Here is a 22,198-nt window from a genome sequence, read left to right as displayed (position 1 = left end):
ATTACAATCCAGCTTTCTTCAGCACTGTTACTTGAATGAAAACCTTACGTTACCAGTTTTGTTGGAGCAGTTGTAAGTGCTGTTTAGAAACATTAAGGCTGTGCCAATGTGAATATAATATATAAGAAATTGTGTTAAGTCACAGATAACAAGTACTGTGATATAATTCTGTTCAAGTGTGAAGGTAATACAGAATTTTTGGTTAAACGAAATCATGCCCTTGTCATGTCAGTTTTGTGAAGTAACTCTATGTTTAAAAATAAATCCTTCATTAAAAAATTGTTTATTTAAATTTTATGTCTTCTGGTTACAAGGATAATTACATGGAAAAATATCATTCATTAACTATGTTATCTTGTAAAATCCAACACCCTTCAAGGATAAGTTAACCTAGGTAACCAGACTATCACATGTGTAGGGCAAATATAAAAGGAACATTTTACTCTAAATTTCATCAGTTGATAAAAAGTGGGCGGCGGGGGGGGGGGGGTGGGGGCAGGAATCAGTAAGTAACACAATAACCAAGACATGGGCAAGTGAGAGGCTAGGAAGAAACTGACCTGTGTGTCAGATTATAGGGACTGAAGCACACAGACTGGGGTTAGCAATGACAGACATCTAAAAAACAGAATGAGGTTTAAGCAGGTTAGACTGGGTTCTTCACCATCAAAGTGAGGGAGTCAGGTGTTCTTAGTGGGCTGGTAACAGATTTTGAAAGGAGTTGAACTCATACTACCCTCTTTGTGTGATCCCCTCCCCTTTGGTCCCAGGAGAGGCAAAGTCAGGATATATCCAGAGAACTGGTAAATGGTAAGTGAGGGTGAAGGCCTGGCTGTGCTGATGTTGAGGGTTGAGCCTACAGGCTGAGGGTTTCTGAACCCTTCAAGGATAATACCATCGGCCCCCTTGACTTTTCAGTGATCTTGTAAGTCTCAAAGTTAATTTGAGACTATAATTTGAGACTATCTATAAAGATAGACCTGGCTCTTCCATTTCTCAGACACACTAGGGATTCTGTATGGAAAACGCTGGGTTATATTAAGACTCTTTTGTCTTAAGGAGACTGAGTTTCCCAATTTATTCTTCTGGGTTGAGACCCAGCAAGTCCACGTGGTCTTTCAGAGTATAGTCATTTTACCAATATCCCTACTCTACCAAGGGAATACCCCTAAATCTTGGGGACAGCACCATTTCTAAAGGAGGCTTTATAGAACTTTTCCTCTACCCTCTAATGTGCAGTTTCTTTTATAAGAAATGGATTAAGACCCATGGCAACAGATTTTAAGATTAGTATAAGAGATAAACAGCTCTTATATCCCTCAGGCTATCATGAGGGAGGCTCTCAGTTCCCTCCCAGATTTATATCCTCCCTTATGTCCTTTCGGGTATAGTCTTTAGAATTCAGAAGAGGTTTCCATTAGAACTGCTATCCTGGGGCCATCCTTGCATCAGGAATATGGGGGGTGGGGAGAAATGTTAAGATCCCCCACAGTGCAGAATAGTTTCTTAGCCTTTTAGGTAATCACTAGATCTTTTCTCCATTTCTTTAGTTAGAAGGAAAAAGCTTATTTCAAATTCAGGACATTCAACCATTATTGCCCAATCAAAATCAGATCTGAGTAGGAGTGTTCTTCAGGATTCTCTGGCATTAACAATCTAGAGTCCTGACCAATATCTATTAGTACACACATGGTGGTAAGTGCAGAACTTTCACCGGTCAATATCTATTAGTACACACATGGTGGTAAGTGCAGAACTTTCACCGGTGAAGGAGATGTCATAATAGGGGCATGGTGCCTACTGAATTCTACTATGAATGCTTAATGATAAGAACTTGACCAAAATGACAACCTGCTTCTTATAAACTTTTGAGAAAATAATTTTTCTTTTTAAATTTTTATTTATTTATTTAGAGAGAATTAGAGAAAGAGAGAGAGAGAGAGAGTGCAAGGTACAGAGAGAGAGAGAGAGAGAGAGAGAGAGAGAACCCCAAGTAGGCTCCACATGGCCAAGCGCAGAGTCTGACGTGGGGGTGGAAGTCACAAACCTCAAGATCATGACCTGAGTCAAAATCAAGAGTTGGATGCTCAACCAACGGAGACACCCAGGTGTCCCTTGAGAAAATAATTCTGTCACTAAGTCTAACGTTCTTCTCAGCATTCTGGAGAAGAAGCTGTCTTTAATCTACAAAAGATATCTCATGGCTAACAAGGGAGAGAAAATTTCTCCACTGCACTGGATATAGATAGAGGTGTTATGCTTGGCACACTGCCTCCAAGATATGGATAAGGGGAGGTCCAGAATGCAAAGGGGGAACAGGCATTAGTGAGAACTAAGGTATGTTCAGTAATTTTTCAGGAGTTGTGACATTGACCAAGTCATCATGTGGCATGGCTTAACTGGGACTTTCCATATAACCTTGAAGGTATAGTATGAATCTTTCCAAGCCCAGAGGAAAAAGTGAGTCAGAGGAAATTAAAAAAAAAAAAAAAAATTCACGAAACTTTCAACTTTGAACATTATAAAAAATATTTACCTTAAAAAAGATGATATATTGACTTTAGAAATTTTGTAGTTGTTTATTTACTTGTAGCAATGGTTTCAAGTTCTAAAATTTTGGAATCTCTCCACAGCCTGAAAGACTAAAATGACTGTACTCAACATTCATGAAGAGGATGGCATCCTTATGCAGTAGAGTTTAATAAGTCACCATGAGTCATTTCCTTTACCTGTACATGTTTGTACTTAGTCTTTTTTGTTTTTTGCTGCCAGATAGGAAATGCTCAATTAAAATGTGTTGAATGAATAAATGAATGAATGAAATTATTACCCAACAAGTTCAGGCTCTATCATCCACTGTAAGATTTCCAAACAAGTTCTGTGCTAGAATAATGAGATCTGACAGATGTTTTAGATTTTTTTCTCAATTTCTATTGACAACTATTAAAATTTTCAAAAATATTCCCCAGGATGAGAGACTAAATTCCAAGAAAAATACAGCCCAATGATGGAAAATATAATTTGTATGTGTAGCAGTAAAATAATTTCTCCTGTGGAGTTGACACTAAGTGGCTTGAAAAGTGGGCAACTACCTGAGTTACTTAACTCCAAACAGCTGCTACAGAAAGGAATGAATAACAACCTTTATTAAAAAGAAGTCCAGAAATATTTCTATCCTATTTTAAAAGTTCTGAAGGTAGCACTAATTTATATTACCAGCACCCCCTCCCCAAAAAAAAGTGAAGAAAATCATTATTAAGAAGAGAGTTTAGAAGGACTGTAACACCAGACTTTGGAAAGAAGAAAAGAGACAGGAAGGAAGAACAGAGGAACTGATAACACAATCTTGTTATCACCAGGACCCAGGAGCTTTAGAAGGCAGGTCAATAAAAAGTGATTTTAAAAAGGTTACCAAAAAAATATTCCTTGGAAATTGCTAGAGATAAATGTGTCTAAAATAATTCAAGATAAAGATAGCTTGCAGCCAGGCTCACAAGTAAGGGATTCCCACTGGACCTACTAGCCAAGGAACTTCCCTATGTCAGGAAAGAGGTCCCTGTCTAGCTGAGCAAATTAATGTAAGCTGTATTAGCAATTGTTCAATTACCTCCCCCTCTGCTGATACAGACAGAGGGTTTCGAAAATAGTGAAAATTGAAAATTGCGTTATTATATAACGTTATTATATATTAAATGGAAGCTGTAACATTATTTCATATTAATGTATCATAGCTGGAGAACTCAAGCACTTTCACATATATTAATCTATTCATGAATATGCTCTCTTTTTGACTCTATCATTCATTCATTCATTCATTCATTCATTCCACAAACTGAAGCAATATAAGGAGAGACCGATCTAGATTCTGGATACCACAGTATAAGATTTCCCAGACCAGTGGCAGCAAGACCACCTGAGAATTTGTTAGATATCCAATGTGTAGCCTCCACCTCAGGTTTACTGAATCAGAAATCCTGGAAGTCAGACCTAGCAATCTTATTTTAGTAAGCTCTCCAGGTAATTCTGAGGCACACTAAAGTTTAAAACCACTGTTGCAGATTCCAGAGGGTCTATATTTAATGTTCTCTTTATTCTTTACCATTGTAACTGTTCCTTTGGTAATTTTATTTTCAAAAAAGGAGCAGAATGTAAAAGTTTGGGAGCACTCCAATTAAGAAAATGGGATTCCTTACTAATCCAGTATTTTATTTTTTTAAGTGTTATTTAAATGTATAGCATTTTCACATAGATTGTTACAAAAAGTTATTTTTACTTGACCTATGTTCACATACTGGGACCAAACATACACTAAAGAACTATCTGTGATAACTTAGCATGAATCTTAACGCTAGGAAACATAATTTTTTAATGATAATCTACAACATACAATCTTTCTAAGGTGTATGAATTTTAACACGTCTTGTAATCTATCCTAATGTAGTCCAAATACGGTGAGAAACTTCTATATATCTGGCAAAGTTTAACATTTATCTGGCCAACAGCTGCTTGCTATGTAATTGCTTAAAATTAGGAAATTGAAAAGTGGTGTGATAAATCTACTTAAGGCCAAATATTAATTAGGATTAAACAAATATAGTTCCTTAGATCTCTGGTATCTAATCTATATAAACATCTTGCAGCGATGACTCATAAATGATTAAACAAAGACCAGACAGATTAGAGGAATTTGCATCATATGCCAGGACTTAATTTTCTACCCAATTTACTTTTACAAATGTTGATGGCATAAAAACATGTCAATAGGACTTAGATTTTAAATCAAGCCTTCTTTCTTATACTTAAACATGAACAAGCAATTACTATGAATGGAAGGAGTAGAAGAGTTATTATAATTTACCGATTCATGCACGTTTGGGGATAAAAGATCATAACTAAAAGCCATAGAAACTTCTCCTTTAATCTACTCTGAAGCCACATAAACATATCCCAAACTGGGATGTGTTCTTTCTTTGTTATCTCCATAGAAATTAGAGATGTAATTATTCTGCTAAAAGAAAACAATAGAGGCTGTTCTCTACAGATTAACTGAACTGTTCTCCTTTCAAAAGAGAATGAACTCTAGCATGTCAATAGAGACTCACTTAGAAAATGGTGCACTGGGGTGGGGAATCCTTTGATCTACAGGTCAGCAACACTGTCACTGGATGTGGAGAAGAATTTGGGCTCCAGGGGTGGGTGACTGTTCTGAAGCACATTTGGAGGGCATATCAAGGCTACAGGTTACCTGCATAATTGTTCCGACTTTTTAAAAAAACTATACTTTCTGGTAAATGATGTAGAAAATCTGACTGAGCTGGCAGTGATTCGGACAATCAACTATGAGAAATTGATTCTCACTGAACTGGGATAATGATCCCAGATTGTGGAGATTGTGAAATGAATGTGAAGTGAGTACAATGTGCCATAGCAGAGAAGAAAATCAAGTTGTGTGGTGCTTTAAGTGCCCTCAGTGGTATCCTGGCCAGGTGAAGTCCGGGTGAAATGCAAATGTACCATGATATGACCATTTTTCTAAGAGAATATTATCTATTTCCACATTGTAATTTATTACCTACCCTTTAAGGATAAAGATGACTAATACAGTATTTCTGACCTTATTAGTCAGTAAAGAAGTTCACCTGCTACAGTCATGTTGAAACAGGTCCAGATATAGGCCCCTCAGATCCATAACACATTAGACCTTTACAGAGTGAGAAAACACAAAGGGACAGAAGTCTTTCTGTGATGGTAAACCAACTTGTTGATCCCCCGGAGAATAAAAGTAATTTAAATAGGTTTATGTTATATTAAATAAACATTTAAGCTCCCTTTTCTCCAACGCAATTACAAAACAAATGCGTTTAGTGTGTATAAGCTAGAAGATACAGAGGAGCAAAGAGATGCAACAAAAGGCATCTGCAATTCCCCTTTTTAGAAGTGGCCGCTCCTAATACATTCCTTAAAAATGTGTCTACAGGCAGGGGTGCCTGAGTGGCTCAGTTGGTTGATTTCAGCTCAGGTCATGATCTCACCATCGTGAGACTGAGCCCTGCATCGCGCTCTGTACCGAGGATGGATGCTGCTTGGAATTCTCTCTCTCCCTTTCTCTCTCTGCCCTGGCTCCACTCATGTGCCCCTTTGTGCATGCACAATTTCTCTCTCTCTCAAAATAAATTAATTAAAAAAAAAAAAGACACTTGCATAAAACAAAAAGAGACCATATCAAACACAAGGGCTTGGGAGCCAGCATTTTTTAATATCTACACAAAAACTCAAAAATCTAACAGCTTTATGCCTAGGTTATCAGTCACATCCCTGAAACAAAGCAATCAGATGTGGCAGGGGATTCTCAGGCAAGAGCAGTGGAAGTCAAAACTCAGGCTCAAGTTTCCAGGCTTCTGCTTGATTTGTGATTCTGGGCAAGTAAGTGACTTCATCTCTGTTTTTCCACTTGTAAAATGAAAACACTGTCTTCTCAGCTTTGTTTATTCATGCCATAAACACTTACTGACCACATCCCACACGCCGTGTCCCTGTGCTATGTGTCCCTAAGAGGTGGAACAGGGATAGTATGTGAAAGTGAGGGATCCTCACTGGCCTGGGGACAGGAGGAATCAGGAAGGCTTGGCTTTTGGAAGGAATTATGGGGGTTAGTATTCAGGCAAAACAGTGAGGAAGAATTAGAATCAGAGAGCCCTGCTTTTAAAAGGCTAGTATGGGGGCGCCTGGGTGGCGCAGTCGGTTAAGTGTCCGACTTCAGCCAGGTCACGATCTCGCGGTCTGTGAGTTCGAGCCCCGCGTCGGGCTCTGTGCTGACTGCTCAGAGCCTGGAGCCTGTTTCTGATTCTGTGTCTCCCTCTCTCTCTGCCCCTCCCCCGTTCATGCTCTGTCTCTCTCTGTCCCAAAAATAAAAATAAAAACGTTGAAAAAAAAAAATTAAAAAAAAAAAAAAAAAAAAAGGCTAGTATGGCAACAGGCAAAGGTTAAGAAAATTATGGGGGATGGATGTATGGGCTGGAACCAGATCGTGAGAGTCACTGTATGCTACACTAAAGAGTCCATCTTTCATTCTGTAGGTGATGGGGAGCAACTAAAGAGATTTAAACAGGAAAGTAATAGCACAGCTGTCCTTTACAAAGATAGCAGTGTGATGGATATACGCCTGGTATAAAACAAGTTTCTGAATATTGCAGAAGATTTGTCTGACTTTCATATCTTCATTGAGCACTTTGTATGTACCAGGTACCATTCTAAGTGTTTTGTATATATGAACTCATTTAATCACTGATGCCCCCTTTGAGGTGGGTACTATTATTATCTCTTTTTGCAGATGGGAAAACTGAAAAGAAGCAAAGTCTATGGAGTCCAGATTTGAAACCAAGCATTTAGATAGTCCAACCCCAGAGTTTGTCCCCCATCAGACATACTAGCATAAGAACCCCCACTGAAATGTGCTTCCTTAGAATATGGCCAGTTCCGTAATCTTTATGTCACTGAGAACTCCCTGCAAAGTCATGTGACAGTGTTGATTAGTCCTATCTTCTTGAAACTCTCACTTGGATCCTATAAAACCTCCCCTTCCTCATACTTGTCTCTCTTTTTTTTTTAAACCTTATTTATTTATTTTGAGGGGGGGAGGGGCAAACAGAGAGGGAGAGAGAGAATCCCAAGCAGGCCCCACGCTGTCAGCGCAGTATGATGTGGGGTTTGATCTCACAAATGAGGAGATCATGACCTGAGGCAAAATCAAGAGTCGGATGCTTAACTCACTGAGTCACCGAGGCACCCCTACTCATATTTGTCTTCTTTTGGTCTCTCTCACTGGTCTCTCTTCTTCAGTTTATTAACTAAAATGTTGATATAATACCTGCCTCATACTCCTTAATACAAATAAGTCAATAACTAAAAATATAAGTCTTTGTCAGTCAAAATATGGTGCAAATTTTATTACCCAGAATTTTGGACAACCCAAGAATATCAGCTAAATCAGAATTAGTTCTAAGAATTTTGTCTCAACACATCCCTAGTTTTCTGTCCCAAAGGCAGAAGAATATGCAAGACTTCTCAATCACACAGGTTAACAAAGCTGCCCCCTTTACCTAGAATAATCTTTTACCCATGTTGGCTTAGTTCCTACTTATGTTTTATCTCAATTTAAAATACCTTTCTTTGGGAAGCTGTCCTTGAACCCCTGAAGCTATGTAGGAGTCCCTAGTCCCCCCACAATCTACTACTGGACATTTATCATACTTTGTAATTGTTGCTGTCACCATGCTTGTTGTGATTGCTTTCATTCTTCACTGCATCCCCAGAGCCTGGCACAGGACTGGCTCATGTTGTATACTAATATAAGTATTAGTTAATTAAACTAAATGATCTCAAAACATTCAGGTAGGAGGCAAGAAATCAACCACTTCATATTCTAACACAGATCAACTGAAGCTAAAAGTCTTCTCAAGGATATGGGAGGGTATTATATGCATAAATGTAACTGATCTTCAAGAACAAACTTCTGGGGTTTTGAAAAAGAAAGACTATATGTTACCTATACAAAATTACTACAAGCAGCTCTTCCTTCCTAGGGATGCTCATTAAAACACGAGAGGACAGGAACCACACGTATAAAAAGCTACATTAGTCGTTCCCAGTGTAGAGATAATCTAGGTTAGCACATGCCAACTTCTGGATTTGCTCTGATGCTCATTCTGGGTGACTCTGCTATTGCTTCCATTTCCAGGAAGCAGAGGGCTTCAAAGTAAAGCCTTTGCTGTTTTCCAGTTAATTAAGATTTATAGCTGCTTCTCATATACTAGAATTTTCTCTGAACCCACACCACGATGTTTTTGTGTATCCCTATTAGTTGCAAGAAAGATTTCGGTTTGGTTCCCTAAAATTATGTTATGTTATTCCTCCCAGGTGAAATTAATTCTGTGTCCCAATGAGGCTGAAAGAAGTAGGGTAAAAACGACTATTTATTGGGATCTCTGTGTGAAGCTCTACTTTAGGCACGGAGATACAATGAAAAACATAAAGCTTTGCTCTAGTAGAAGCCTCGTTCTCTGTTTCCCCCACCCTTAGTTACTTGGTTACATTATTAGAAAAATATTCACAAACTATTACTGAAATGAAAGTAGATCACAGAGCAGTATATATAGTAAGAGGTCATACAGTGTCAGAAGGGGAAATTAGGAAAGACAAATAGACATTAAAAATGAGAAACAATTCAGGGCACCCGGGTGGTTCAGTCAGTTGGGCGTCCGACTGTTGATTTCGGCTCAGGTCATGATTTCATGGTTCGTGGGTTCCAGCCCTGCACTGGGCTCTGACAGTGTGGAACCCACTTGGGATTCTCTCTCTCCCTTTCTACCTCTGCCATTGCCCCACTCGTGCTCACTCTCTCTCAAAATAAATAAATAAACTTAAAAAATAAATAAAAGACAATTCTTACTGAATATCAGGAAGAGACTTCTCCCCCTCCTTTCCTTAGAGCGTTAACTTTAGAAAATATCACCGTAAGAAGTACTTTAGCCTCTCCTTGAAATATACATAAATTCTTCCGAAAACTTGGTAAATCTTTGTCAGCTTTATGATCTGGGAATGTCGTTCTCAAAAATCTGGGAGCCACATTTGATGAAGTGTAAATGTCCAGGAAGATAACACCTCTATGCTTAATTTATATGGGAAGGTAGGAGCCTAATTTTGGTGGATGCCTGGTTCCAAGTTGCAAAGTTACCTCCTATCATAGGGATATGTGGTTTGCTTTTCCTCCTGAGACAGCCAATAATAAACTAACACATGTAGTCACTCCAATTACCAGATAAAATCAGGACGAACTACATGTGACCAAACTTGCTATCAAGTCTTAACTTAACTTGAAGACTAGTCATTGATTGTCTTGAAAACATGCATGTAATGGGTTGTATCTGCTTGGCTATATAAGGGGATGAGATGCCTTTTTGTTTCTGCAACCTCCTAGTAGACTGTCTTGATGTGTATCACATTCTGGTTTAATGCTTATTCAATAATAAAACTGTTTTCTTTCTCTACTATCTTTATAAAAAGGATTTCTGGGTTGGGAGATTTTGTTTTTAATTATATTTCCCCAACAGAGGATATTAATAGCAGTTATATCTGGAGGATGAAATTCCACTTATCTAAAATATATATTTATTTAAATTAAATTTAAATATTTGTGTATATATACAAATATATTTATAAGTATAAGTATTTTAAAATATATTTGTTATATTTACATTATGTGTGTGTGTGTGTGTGTGTGTGTGTGTGTGTGTGCGTAGTTTAGAGAGAGATTGCAAGAGGGGTAGAGAGAGAGAGAGAGAGAGAGAGAGAGAGAATCTTAAGCAGACTCCATGCTCAGCTCAGAGCCCAGAGCCTGGGCTCTATCCCCAGACCCTGGAATCATGACCTGAGCTGAAATCAAAAGTTGAATGCTCAACCAACTGAGCCACACAGTTGTACTTTAAATATTTATGTATAAGTCAATGTACATTTATATATAAAAATTACATATATATGCTATTTTCTTAATTGATCATGTATTACTTCATAATGAGAAATAAATGCAGTGGTTTTCATTTTGGGGGAAAATACCAAATTGGCACTTAGGATACTCATTAAGGTAATGGCTCAGATTTCTACACTTCATACATCCCATCATGGGGGGAAACTGATCAGAAAGGCATCTAGAGTCAAATCACACTTGGTGTCCTCAGCCTGGGTAAGGTCTCCTCTTTATCCCATTTGTCAAAAAAAGTTATTCTGTTAAATTAGAGAACCCAACAGCATCCCCTAAGGGAATAAAGTTTAGCCCGTATAGACAAGATTCTGATTTTAAGTCCAAAGTTGCTGCTCCTTGTCTAGACCACCAATCACCACCCTGGCCATGGCGACTGCTTGACTGAACTGGATGCCTGGTCTACCACACTGCCTGCCTTGGAACCCCTGGGGTTTTCCTCTTCTCATTTCTTGCTCTTTGTGAAGGAGCCCCGCAATGGAGTTGCATGGGCTCTTTGTTTCCAGCCTGCAGGCATTTAAGAAGCAGGGAGGCTCTGGGTAGGGAGTGGCCCAGCAAAGCAGCCAGGAACATCACAGGGAACCCGGAACCTGCTCTCACTGATACTGCTCTGCACCCAGCTTCTGCTGCCAGGTTTCTTTTCAGTCACAATTGCTTCTCAGGGGCTTCCTATTGCCTCTCTTTAGGTTCTGGCTTCCATTTGGCCCACCTTCCCTAGGTTATCAGACACTGTTTTGAACCCTAATTCTAAATTTATAGTTTCAAGTTCCCTTCCCTTTTCATGGAATCTTAGGCTTATACAGTTTGAGGAATGAATTTGAATAGCTGTTAAAAGTGTCTCAGAATTGGGGTGCCAGGGTGGCTCAGTCGGTTGAGCATCCAGCTCTGGCTCAGGTCATGATCTCATAGTTCGTGGGTTCAAGTCCCATGTCAGGCTCTGCCCTGACAGCTCAGAGCCTGGAGCCTGTTTTGGATTCTGTGTCTCCCTCTCTCTGCCCTTTTTCCCACTTGTGCTTTCTGTCTCTCTCAAAAATAAATAAACATTTAAGAAAAAAAAAATGTCCCAGAATATTCTGTAACAGTTAAGAAGTTCCTTGCACGGTCTACAACACTTTGCAGGCTGGCGTGTCAGAGGCCACAAAGGACCTCTAAAATTCTCTGCATTTCAGCCAGGAAAAGTCCCAGCCCTGGCCTTGTTCCGGGGTCTCTTACTTGAACAAAACACAGTGCATGGTTAAAGCAGAAACTTGGTATTCATAGGTAGCAGGAAAGAGAGAGAGCCATACAGATACATATATATATTCAATGGAAAAGGAAATAAAATCACTGAGTTCTAAACATATCTGAATAGATTTCAAAATAATTTCTGTAATTCTGTGCTTCAGTCATAAAGATATAGTTCATTTAATATAAAATCCTTCTGAGTATAAGAAATGAGTCATTTACATATTTTTTATCTTTTTGTTCTTTGAAAATCCTTGGTTTAAACAGTTGGAATTACCATAGACAAAAAAAATAGGAAACTAAGTAAGTCTTGCACTTTGCCTTTACTGATTCATAAAATAGGAGGATGACATAGGTCAAGTTAAAATACCTGTAATGGTATTTTGCTTAAAAGTTGAAAACATTTAAGTGAACTTTGTGTGATAGCACAAACTATAGCTTAATCTCAGATTTTTTTTAATAACCATGTAATTCTCTCTTTTTAAAATATTTTTTAACTTTTTTTTTTTTTTCAGAGAGAGAGAGTATGGGCAGGAGTGGGGCAGAGAGAGAGGGGGAGAGAGAAAATCCCACACAGACTCCATGCTGTCAGTGCAGAGTGCGATGCAGGGCTCGAAACTCATGAACCGTGAGATCATGACCTGAGCCAAAACCAAGAGTCAGATGCTTAACAGACTGAGCCACCCCAATACTCTCTTTCAAGACTCTAGATACTGTCAGCAGGGAGCAGTTATGAGTCTGCACCACAGAATCTATGCAATTTCAACTGCAGTCACCAGGGAATACTCATTAGTATACGGTTGTACTATTAGATAAATTTAGCAATGATTATTTCATTGTGACACTATTCTGCATCCACGTTTATTTTTTCCATTGTATGCTAAGTGATAGTTGCATATAAATTAATTCTGAATTTTAGATCATTTAACTGAACTCTATTCATTTTTTGGAGTGAGGAATACTCTACTTACACATTTAGTATAGGGAAAGTTTGTCTAGCATATAAATCTTAAACTTTTAAAAATATGCAGATGATAGGAAACACCTGTCTAACACACATTCAAGCCAATCAACTCCGAAATCCTCTTGTGACATTATCAGATACACCCAGACTTGTTTAATCTGTTTAGGTTCAAGTTAAGACACTGTCAAATCATCATCACTTGGATTTGTAGTATACTTGCTCAGAGAGATTTCCTATGACAATGGGAAACATGTATTCGATCTATGTACAATTAAGCATGACATTATTAAAAACTTTTTACTGGTAAGAAAACTGAAATACAGAGCAGTGAAGCAGCCTGACCTGTCTACCTGTCAGTGATGTCCAGAAAGCCTGATGCTACGGTTGGATGTCTGTGACACCCTCTGCCTCAACTCAGCCAAGCGGAGACCCTACATTCAGACTGTTGAAAACACAAGACTGTGGTTCTTGTCCAGACACCCTGCCCTTCTTAGCTAAAACTAAAATAAGTTGAAGACATCGATTTCAACAAAGTTATATAGAAAAAAAAAAGCACAATCCAAACAGTACACACTAAGATGTGAAAGTCTTCTGGCTCCTATGGCCTTCCATAGTCCCATTCCTCAAGGGTCACCATGGATGTGTCTCTTTCCAGACCTTCTATTCGTGTATAAACATATAATTTTTTATAGAAATGCTATAATGCTATGCGTGGAGTTCTGGAACTTGCTTTTTCATTCCTAAGTTGGAAATGAGACATGAACAGTCTGTTTAATATAAGAAGTGATGAAACAAAAAAGAAAATATAGTATGTTAAGAAGATATTTCAGATTCTAGAAGTAAAGAACGGCCTGGACGAGCCAGAAATCAGCCGTTACTCTACACGGATTCAAATTTCCCTTCAGGTTACATTTGGCCTACTTTTGTCTAGGTTAAGAGAAGAAAATGCTAAAACCCTACTATGTCTAAAAATAAATGCCAAACATCTAACCACATTATACACCACCTTATATTATGGCTCTTTTGTTTTCTATAAGTAGTATCTTCTAGTCTACATATTTCTTGGAATGGAAATGCTATTTAGACAGAATATTATATTTAAGGAAACAACAAATTCAGTGTTTAAAGCCTCTTTCACTGTGGTGTATTCAGCCAAGTGTCTAATAGTGACTCTTGTGTGGCCTTTCTTGCTTTTATCCAATGCAACTCTTCAGCTAAAGCTTTAAAGGTGTCTAGGTTTAAGAACACTTGAGATCTATCAATATAAAATTTTCAATTTCAAGTTCCTTTAAAGTATGATAAAAGGAAACAACAGAATATTCTTTAAAGTCCAGGAAATAAAGATTATATTTCAATTGTGACTACTTCTAAGAATGAAATCCATCCATTTCTGGTGATCTTACTGCTTCAAGTTGCTAAGGTCTAAGAACACAAACAGAAGGAAAATGTGTTTTCTTTGAGAATAGCTGACACACAATATTTCCTTAGTCAGGTGTATAACATAGTGATTCCACAACTATATACATTACGCTATGCTCACCACAAGTGTGTAGCTACCGTCTGTCACCATGTAACGCTATTACAAATCATTGATTGTATTCCCCATGCTGCATCTTTCAGCCCTGTGACTTATTCATCCATAACTGGAAGCCTGTTTCTCCCACTCCCCTTCCCCATTTTGCCCATCCTCCTACCCCTCTCCTCTCTGGCAACCATTAGTTTGTTCACAAACAGGAGCAAAATCTTAACATCTCATGTAATTGAGGGCTGTGTGTTCATGATATCAAAAGAAAAAAGAAAACCAAATGACTCATTTATTTTCACTGAACTCTCTTTTTTTTAGGCATTGTCATAGAAAACTTGAGGTTAATAGAAAAAAGGAAATTCATTTTCTGAAATCCTTAAATACAGCCACTATGGAAAGAAGAAGATTTTAGTGCTGACATTCCCAGATTTACCATTCACTCTTTTATAGCACAGTGGCAAACAAACCTTGCTCACCTTCTTATAATAACTTTAAAAATGGGATTGTCGGCTGTATTTACCAACCCTGTCATTTCCCAGCATAATTATAGCATACATCCTGAATGGAAAAGTTGTTTTTAATCTATGTAAAAAAAAACACAATTGCAAATGGACTACCTTCTCCTCCCCTCCCACCCTCTATTTCTCTACCCATCTGATAGCCAACAGGGATTTGTACTGTGTCTTCACATAATTGTGTAATCCTTCATAAACAACCTTAGCTGTAATGATTCCATTTTGATAATGTTTGATACTTGCCGTATGGCAATTTTTAAATGGCTTACAGTAAAGCTAGGCACTCTCTTATTGACATGTTACAATTTTCTTAGTAATTTTTACTAATAGAATTCTATATGTACAAATGTTCAAGGGCAAGTCCTTCCTTCTGAGATCGCACCTAACCTGACAAATTTAAGTGACAAAACAGATGGAACAGAAACATATAAGCTGTTATGAACAAAACTAGGACCAAAATGTAGTCAGAACCAATTTACCCAGGCCATTCATAAGATTAGTTAAATTTAAGAATCTTAAAACTAACTTATACTGAAATTTTACACAGTATGGTTTTTCAGATTCCAGGTAGAATAATAAGGATAGAAAGGGAAAACACTACCAAGTTTTAACTACTTGTATTTAAAATAAAAAGACATAATAAACTTTACAGTGAAAAATCTACATTTTAAATGCTTGGCTTCAGTGTGCTCTACTTGGGAGAGACATGTTCTTTTGGATAATGGCTTTCATTTGTTTTTGTTTTCGTTGTGACACCCCAAGAATTCATAGAGCATAATTAATCCACACTCAGTTTGAGCTAAGCAGTTGTAAAATGTCCTCATCTACAGCTCTTTCTAGTCTCTTTCTAGGATCTTCAAATATTCTAGGAACAGATAATTTTTCAAACCAATGAGAAGCACCATTGCAAGTACAGCAATCCATTCTTTAAAACTCTAGTTAAAGTTTATACCCTCACCTCAACTCTGGAATATCCCCTCTTGAGACCTATCATCCTCCTCCATTCCCCACCACCGCCCCCCCCCCAAGCAAATAACACTACTTAAGGAGTCTTCCTGTTCGATCCTTTAGAAGCTAAAGCCAACAGGACTTAAGTTATAGGTAGGATAATGACCTTGATTATAAATAAAAAAAATTGTGTATTGTTTATGCATAGACCCATCAATGAAATCCTGGCTGCTCTATAAGCACCATGTCTATACACAATTAGCCTGTTAAAATGAAGAGCTTCCTCCTGAGGTAATAGGACATGCCCAGTAACATCTGCCTAAACCCACTGGTAAAACTGCTGTCTTCTTTTGACCTGGTGAGGCACATCCAGCTGCTCAAAGACCCTGGGCTGCTGAAAAATGCCCGCCATTACCACTCTATACAGAGGCCTGTAACCCCCTTGCTTTCCAGGCTGTCGGTCCTCCATTTTCTAATTCCAGGTTTGGGGAGAAAGGAGGATGCCCAGATAGTGACCCCAGCAAATAATTTCCAAGAGAACCAGAGAGCTGCCCATTGTGATGCCCTCTCCCATGGCTATGGAAGTACCCCAAGCATTTATAATCTTAATTAACATGTTTTGTATAATAGAAGGGGGCCAAAAATCAGTTGTAACTTTTATAAAGTACTAGGATTTTGATTTTGTAGTAAAAGAAATACAAAATGGGTTACAGGTGTCAGATACAAGGTTACAAAGTGTATATAATGTGAATATATATTATATTTACATAACTGTTATTTATATTATATATAAAAATATATGAAATTTACCACTTCAGGGTAATCAAACAGAACAAATTAAAACAAAGTGTCATTTTTAACCTATCAAATAGTGAAGATTTTCAAAATGACAATCATTAAATCCTGGGTAGTATTAGTAGGGTTGTCACTTACTTACACTACAAATAGTGTAATCTTTCTGGAATGCAATTAAACCATAGTATCAAGAGTGTTGACGGCATTTATTTTTTTCTGCTTAGTAACTGCCTATCAAGAATTCTCTAATAAAGAAATGATAAAAAGAAAATGTATGAAAAGTACAAATGATACAAACTATCCGTCTATTCATCCATTTGTCATTGTTTATAGTAGCTTAAATATCCAAAAATAATAGATCGTCAAAAATATAATAACATTTATATATAACAGAATGTTAGGTATACATTAAGTACCATGATCATTAGGAATCATCACTGAAATGAAGAAATGTTCAAAAATAATTTCTAGAGTACACTGGATGTATAATTCTAGGTATAAAATACACAAAAATAATATAATAAAAACCGGTCTGAAAGGAATGTACCTTTTTTTTTTAAGTGAATATCCCTGGAGTGAATAAAGACTGATTTTTATATTCTTTTTTTGGTGCTTTAACGTATTTGCTAAATTTTCCACAGTGAAAGCAGGAATAAAAAAAGAAAAGAAATGCATGCCTGTCTAGTAAATCCATTGTGCTGCTGCCCTTCATCTATAAAATAATGTCCAAGTTGGCTAGGCTCACATTAAAGTCCTTGTAATGCTATCACATCTTATCACCCAATCGTATTTCTAAAGATTGTGCAATTCGAACACCCAGTTCTGTCTCAGATGGTCACCAGACTTGTCGTGGGCCATCTAGATTCTACTCAGGCTCTTGTCATCAGGCCTAGAACTTCTCTCCTCTAGAGTTTCTGGTCATAACTCATGATTGTAACCATTTTAAGCCAACTTTAGATATTCATGATGCTCTAAACCAAGCCTGGCAATCATACAAAATTGATTTTAGACCCTGATTCCAATTCATTCAGCACAATAATTTAGAAGGAAGCCCCTTCTGAGAGCAAGAATCCCATCAATATTTATTAAATGAATGAAAACAATCACTACTGTAATCATAATAGCAATGGCAACTAACATTTATTGAGAGCTTTGTATTTATAAAGAGGCACTGTGTCAACTTCATTGATTTTATTTAATGCTCTGAACAATCCTCCATTTCACAGGTGAAAAAAACTGAGCCTCAGGTAGGTTATGTATGTTTCCCAAGGAAGTATATAACTGGTGTTGACTTGGGATTCAAATCCAGCTGTGTCTGATACCAATATGCTCTACGCTACCAAATTTTCTACCGGAAGGTCTACCAGAAATCATTTTGCCTATGATACATTTTTATTAATTAATCCATGAAGCTAAGTAAAAATGACGTGTTGAATTACAAAGTTTTCTTTTACATATGAAAACAGATACAAAAACAACAGAATTTTCTGTTGAATCTCATTACATAATGAAATGTTTACCTGTATAGGACCAGCCAATCTCTTCAACAAGTTTCCTTTGTTGTCTGTAGTATCCATAAGCCCAATCTACAACCAAGAAAAATCAGTTGATCAATGTGTAGAAAAATATGTGGTCCAAATGAAAATATATCAGATGCCCAAATCTTTTATCCCATAGATGGTCCTCAATTAATCCTTCCCATGGCACCTTCCCAATGATTCCTCTCAATTCTGACCTCCATAATTATAGTCTCTGTTGTTCCTGTTCTAGTAGTTAGTATAAATTTTAGGGGGCACATTTAAAAAATGCCGAAGTTCAGGCAGCAACAAAGCAAACATTCTGGGTAAAGCAGGAGCAACCTAGAGGTGTTCATCCCAAAGAAAGATGGATCAGAGAGAATAGTTTGTCCTATCTCCAAATTTTTCTTTCTATTCCCTTAGTCTAATATCTAAGATCCTGTTGATTAGAGATACTTTCAGGTTTACAAACCAAGTCTGGTCCATCAATGCATCTGGGAGACCCAGAGGTTATCATGTTTTCAAAATTTGCTTCCTTTCTGCCGAAAAATGAAATTAGCTGCCTTGAGTAAATGAGAATTTAAATGTATGTATGTTGGCTGGAAAAAAGGCTGTGTTTGACCCTGTCCATGACTTTGTCTCTTGGAAAAACCTAGATGCCCGAGTGAGGTAATACAGTAGGAAGTTTAGGCATCATAAAAGTGGATGCCTCATGACTCAGAGAGAGTAATTATAGATCAAGAACATGTGGCAAGAGGTATAGAAAAGAAAATGGGTGGAAGCCAAGGTGTCACTCTGCATAATTCATAATTTTGCCAGGAGCCATGCTTGCACTCAAAAAAAAAAATATATGCTATATATATATGCACACATACCATACATATAGGTATGCTATAATCTTTCTCACCATTTGAGAAAAGAACCCTATTTCTTCTTTTTCTTGCTACACAGTTGTTTTCTCTTTATTGACAATTTCAATTTCAGGAATGCAAATATCTAAGGGCACTGAAGAAATTATTTTCCTCTTGTCCATGTTATATACTCTCTGATTAATACACCATGGTAATTAATAACTACTTAGACTAGTTCATAAAAGGTAAAAATCAGGTTTTCTATCAGAAATACATATTCTGAATCTATAGATTATTCAAAACCCAAACTTACTTTTAAGAAATAAGGGTTTTGTATTTGTTTTAAAACTTTTATTGTTCATAAACATAGGTAAATATTCTATTGGCCACATAGCACATTTCAGCACATATTTATTTTTATAGCAACTATATTGAAGTATAACTTATACATCACACAATGCACCCATTGTATACAATTTTGTGGTTTTCAGTGTATTCAGAGTTGTGCAACCATCACCACGATTTTAGAACATCTTCATCATCCCCATTAGAACCTCTATAACCTTCGGCTGACACCCCCAATTCCACCCTCGTATCCCACAGGTCTAGGCAACCACTATCTAATTTGTTTCTATGGATTTGCATATTCTAGACATTTCATATAAACAAAACCACACAATACAGCCTTTTGTGACTGGCTTCTTTTTGTGTGTTTGTTTGTTTATTTATTTGAGATGGAGGAGGGGCAGGGGGCGGAGAGAGAGAGGTGGCAGGGCGGGGACAGGGGGGTGGCCACGGAATGTCAATCAGGCTCCACACTCAGCGCAGAGAGAGCCCAATGCGGGGCTCATTCCAGGAACCTGGGATCACGCATGACCTGAGCCGCAATCAAGAGTCGGTGGCTCAACAGACAGAACCACCCAGGCACCCTGTGACTAGCTTCTTAAATTTAGCATAATTAATGTTTTCAAGGTTCATCCGTGTTGTAGCACTTATCAGTACTTCATTCTTTCTTATTGCCTAATAGTACTCCATTGTGTGGTGACCCAGATGGCCTTAAAGTTCCCTTCAGCTTGATTAAACTTTGGACAGGCTTCTTCCTGACTCTAGGCCCCGATCCTATTTTTCTTAGAGCATTTAGTTTAGAAAACTTTGTAACTGTAAATTCCTTCTCTGCCCCTTTGAGATGTAAATCTTTTTTTAATAGCCACATGCCAATTTTACAACCAAGAATGTACTACTCAAGGACATGGAACCATCTCTTTTGTTTTTTGGGTTTTTTTTTTTTTTTAATTTAGTTTTGAAAGAAAAGAGTGAAGGAGGGGCAGAGAGAGAGAGAGAGAGAGAGAGGTGAGAGAGGATCCCAAACTGGCTCTGCACTGTCAGGGCAGAGATCCATCTCATGGACCGTGAGATCATGACCTGAGCCAAAATCAAGATGCTAACTAACTGAGCCACAAAGGCGCCCTGGGAACCATCTCTCTGAAAGGAAATAGGGCCTTATCACCCAGTTTCTATGAAAGGGTAGGAGCTTAACTTTGGTGAGGTGCCTTGCTCCAAGGTGCAAAAACTACCTCCTGTCATGAAGATATGAGTTTATTTTTCCTTTGGATAAAGCCAGCTGGCGAGCAAAATGGCTTATGGCTTCCTGCTAATATCCTGCTCTGCTGTTCCACTGGGGGCTCAACATCAGCCATTAAAAAACCTTTTCCCTTCGATTTCATCAAGTTGGATTCTGACTTGGTTCTGGCCTCTCTCTCCACTGCAAGAGCCTTGACTAAAGTCTCCCTTGCTTGTTTAACTTTGTCCAGTAAAATTTTTGTTTTGACAATGGATATACCCCATTTTATTTATCCATTCATCAACTGAAGGATACTTGGGTTGTTTATTCTTTTGGGCCATTATAAATAGAAGTATTAATATTCATGCATATGTTTGTTTTACCACTTAAAAAGTAAATATTAGGTTCATAATTTATTTTTCAAATACAGTGTCCAATAAAATTGTAGTCATTTAAGGTTAAGTTCTGAGAACAAGTGTTTCTTCATGATCAAGGAATATATACAGTTAGATGTTAGAATGGGTCTCAGAGGCCATTTGACTGAGACTTTAACAGTTTACAAAAGAAATAATAATTCCTGGAGATAAGGTACTTTATTCACAAAAAAATGTAAATGATTTGCACAGGGAGTAAGTGGCAAAAATGGAAACAATAATGCATGGCTCCTGTCTCCTACTCCAGAAACTTCCCCAATATCAAGGGTCCCAAACAATCTTGAGTTATTGGTTACTCTCTTAAGGTGTTTTGCCCGAGAAAGACCCCAATAGAATGTATGTTTTCAAGAGGAACAGAATAAAACAGTAGTCTAGAAATTAACCTGAAGAAATTATTTGGACAAATAAATCATAGAGAATTGATTATACCAGATTTGACCTGGCAGTCAGTTAAATTTTTTCCTCTGAAATTTTACACTGGCCATAAGGGAAAGATGTATTGTCATTTATTACATGTTTCAAATATAAATATTTTAAAAATAAGACATTTTTGACATATAAATGCATTTTTAAGATTTCAAAAAATCAAAACCTACATTTAACAAGTAATCCATTGAAATAAATAAAACAGTAAGTGTTTTAATGATTCAGTCTAAAAGATGACAGCAAAATATCAGCAGATTTTAGCTTTCCTTGTAGGGCTTTATCACTACACAATGAGCATTTGTCCTTCGTTTTTAATTACTTACATTAAGAAAGCTTTATTCAATACAGGATTCCCAGGTGTTGGTAGCTCTCTTCAGTTCCTTTATGTATTGTTCCCCTAATTGTTACTTCAAACAATCCGTTACACATTCATATGCTAATTACATAGTCCTTGGGCGTGAGAGAGTACCCCACTTTTAAAATTCTGCTTAGAGGTCTGATAGATGAGATGTGATAGCTTCAATGAACAAGAAAAAAGAAGCTAGGTTCACTTTTTTGTTGTTGTATTATATACTTTGAAGACCAGTAAATCCTATATGAAATGAATCTATCAAAATGCTTACACATTTTTAAATAAATTAAAATCATGAAATATAGAATGTTTTTTTATATTTATGTGAATTTCAGTTTCTTTCATTTTTACATTTTGTTTCTTTCAATTTAAAAGTATTTGCCAGGTCTGTATTGGCTTGAGTGTTTTGTAGTGAAAAAACTAAGAAAGAAATTTCAGGAATGAATTGTACGTGCAATAAAAGAAAATATATATTACTAAATTTTTAAGGCTACTTTATCTGTTCTTAAAAAATATTCTTCATAAAGTGGACTTTTACCCTGATACCAAAAT

General features: G+C 37.2%; 1 protein-coding gene across 4 annotated transcripts in view; it reads right to left on the bottom strand.

Annotated features, from left to right (window-relative positions):
* The window catches only part of PTPRZ1 (protein tyrosine phosphatase receptor type Z1), a 184,211-nt gene that overhangs the window by 111,102 nt on the left and 50,911 nt on the right, over nt 1–22,198 (bottom strand). For all 4 annotated transcript variants that reach the window (XM_015540682.2, XM_042970783.1, XM_042970792.1 and 1 more), the window contains exon 2: nt 18,026–18,091. In XM_015540682.2, the coding sequence (XP_015396168.2) occupies nt 18,026–18,091 (66 nt within the window). The remainder of the gene's footprint in view (nt 1–18,025; nt 18,092–22,198) is intronic.

This window comes from Panthera tigris, chromosome A2 (assembly GCF_018350195.1).
Source record: "Panthera tigris isolate Pti1 chromosome A2, P.tigris_Pti1_mat1.1, whole genome shotgun sequence".
Lineage (NCBI taxonomy): Eukaryota > Metazoa > Chordata > Mammalia > Carnivora > Felidae > Panthera > Panthera tigris.
This window is presented reverse-complemented; position numbering and strand designations above follow the sequence as displayed.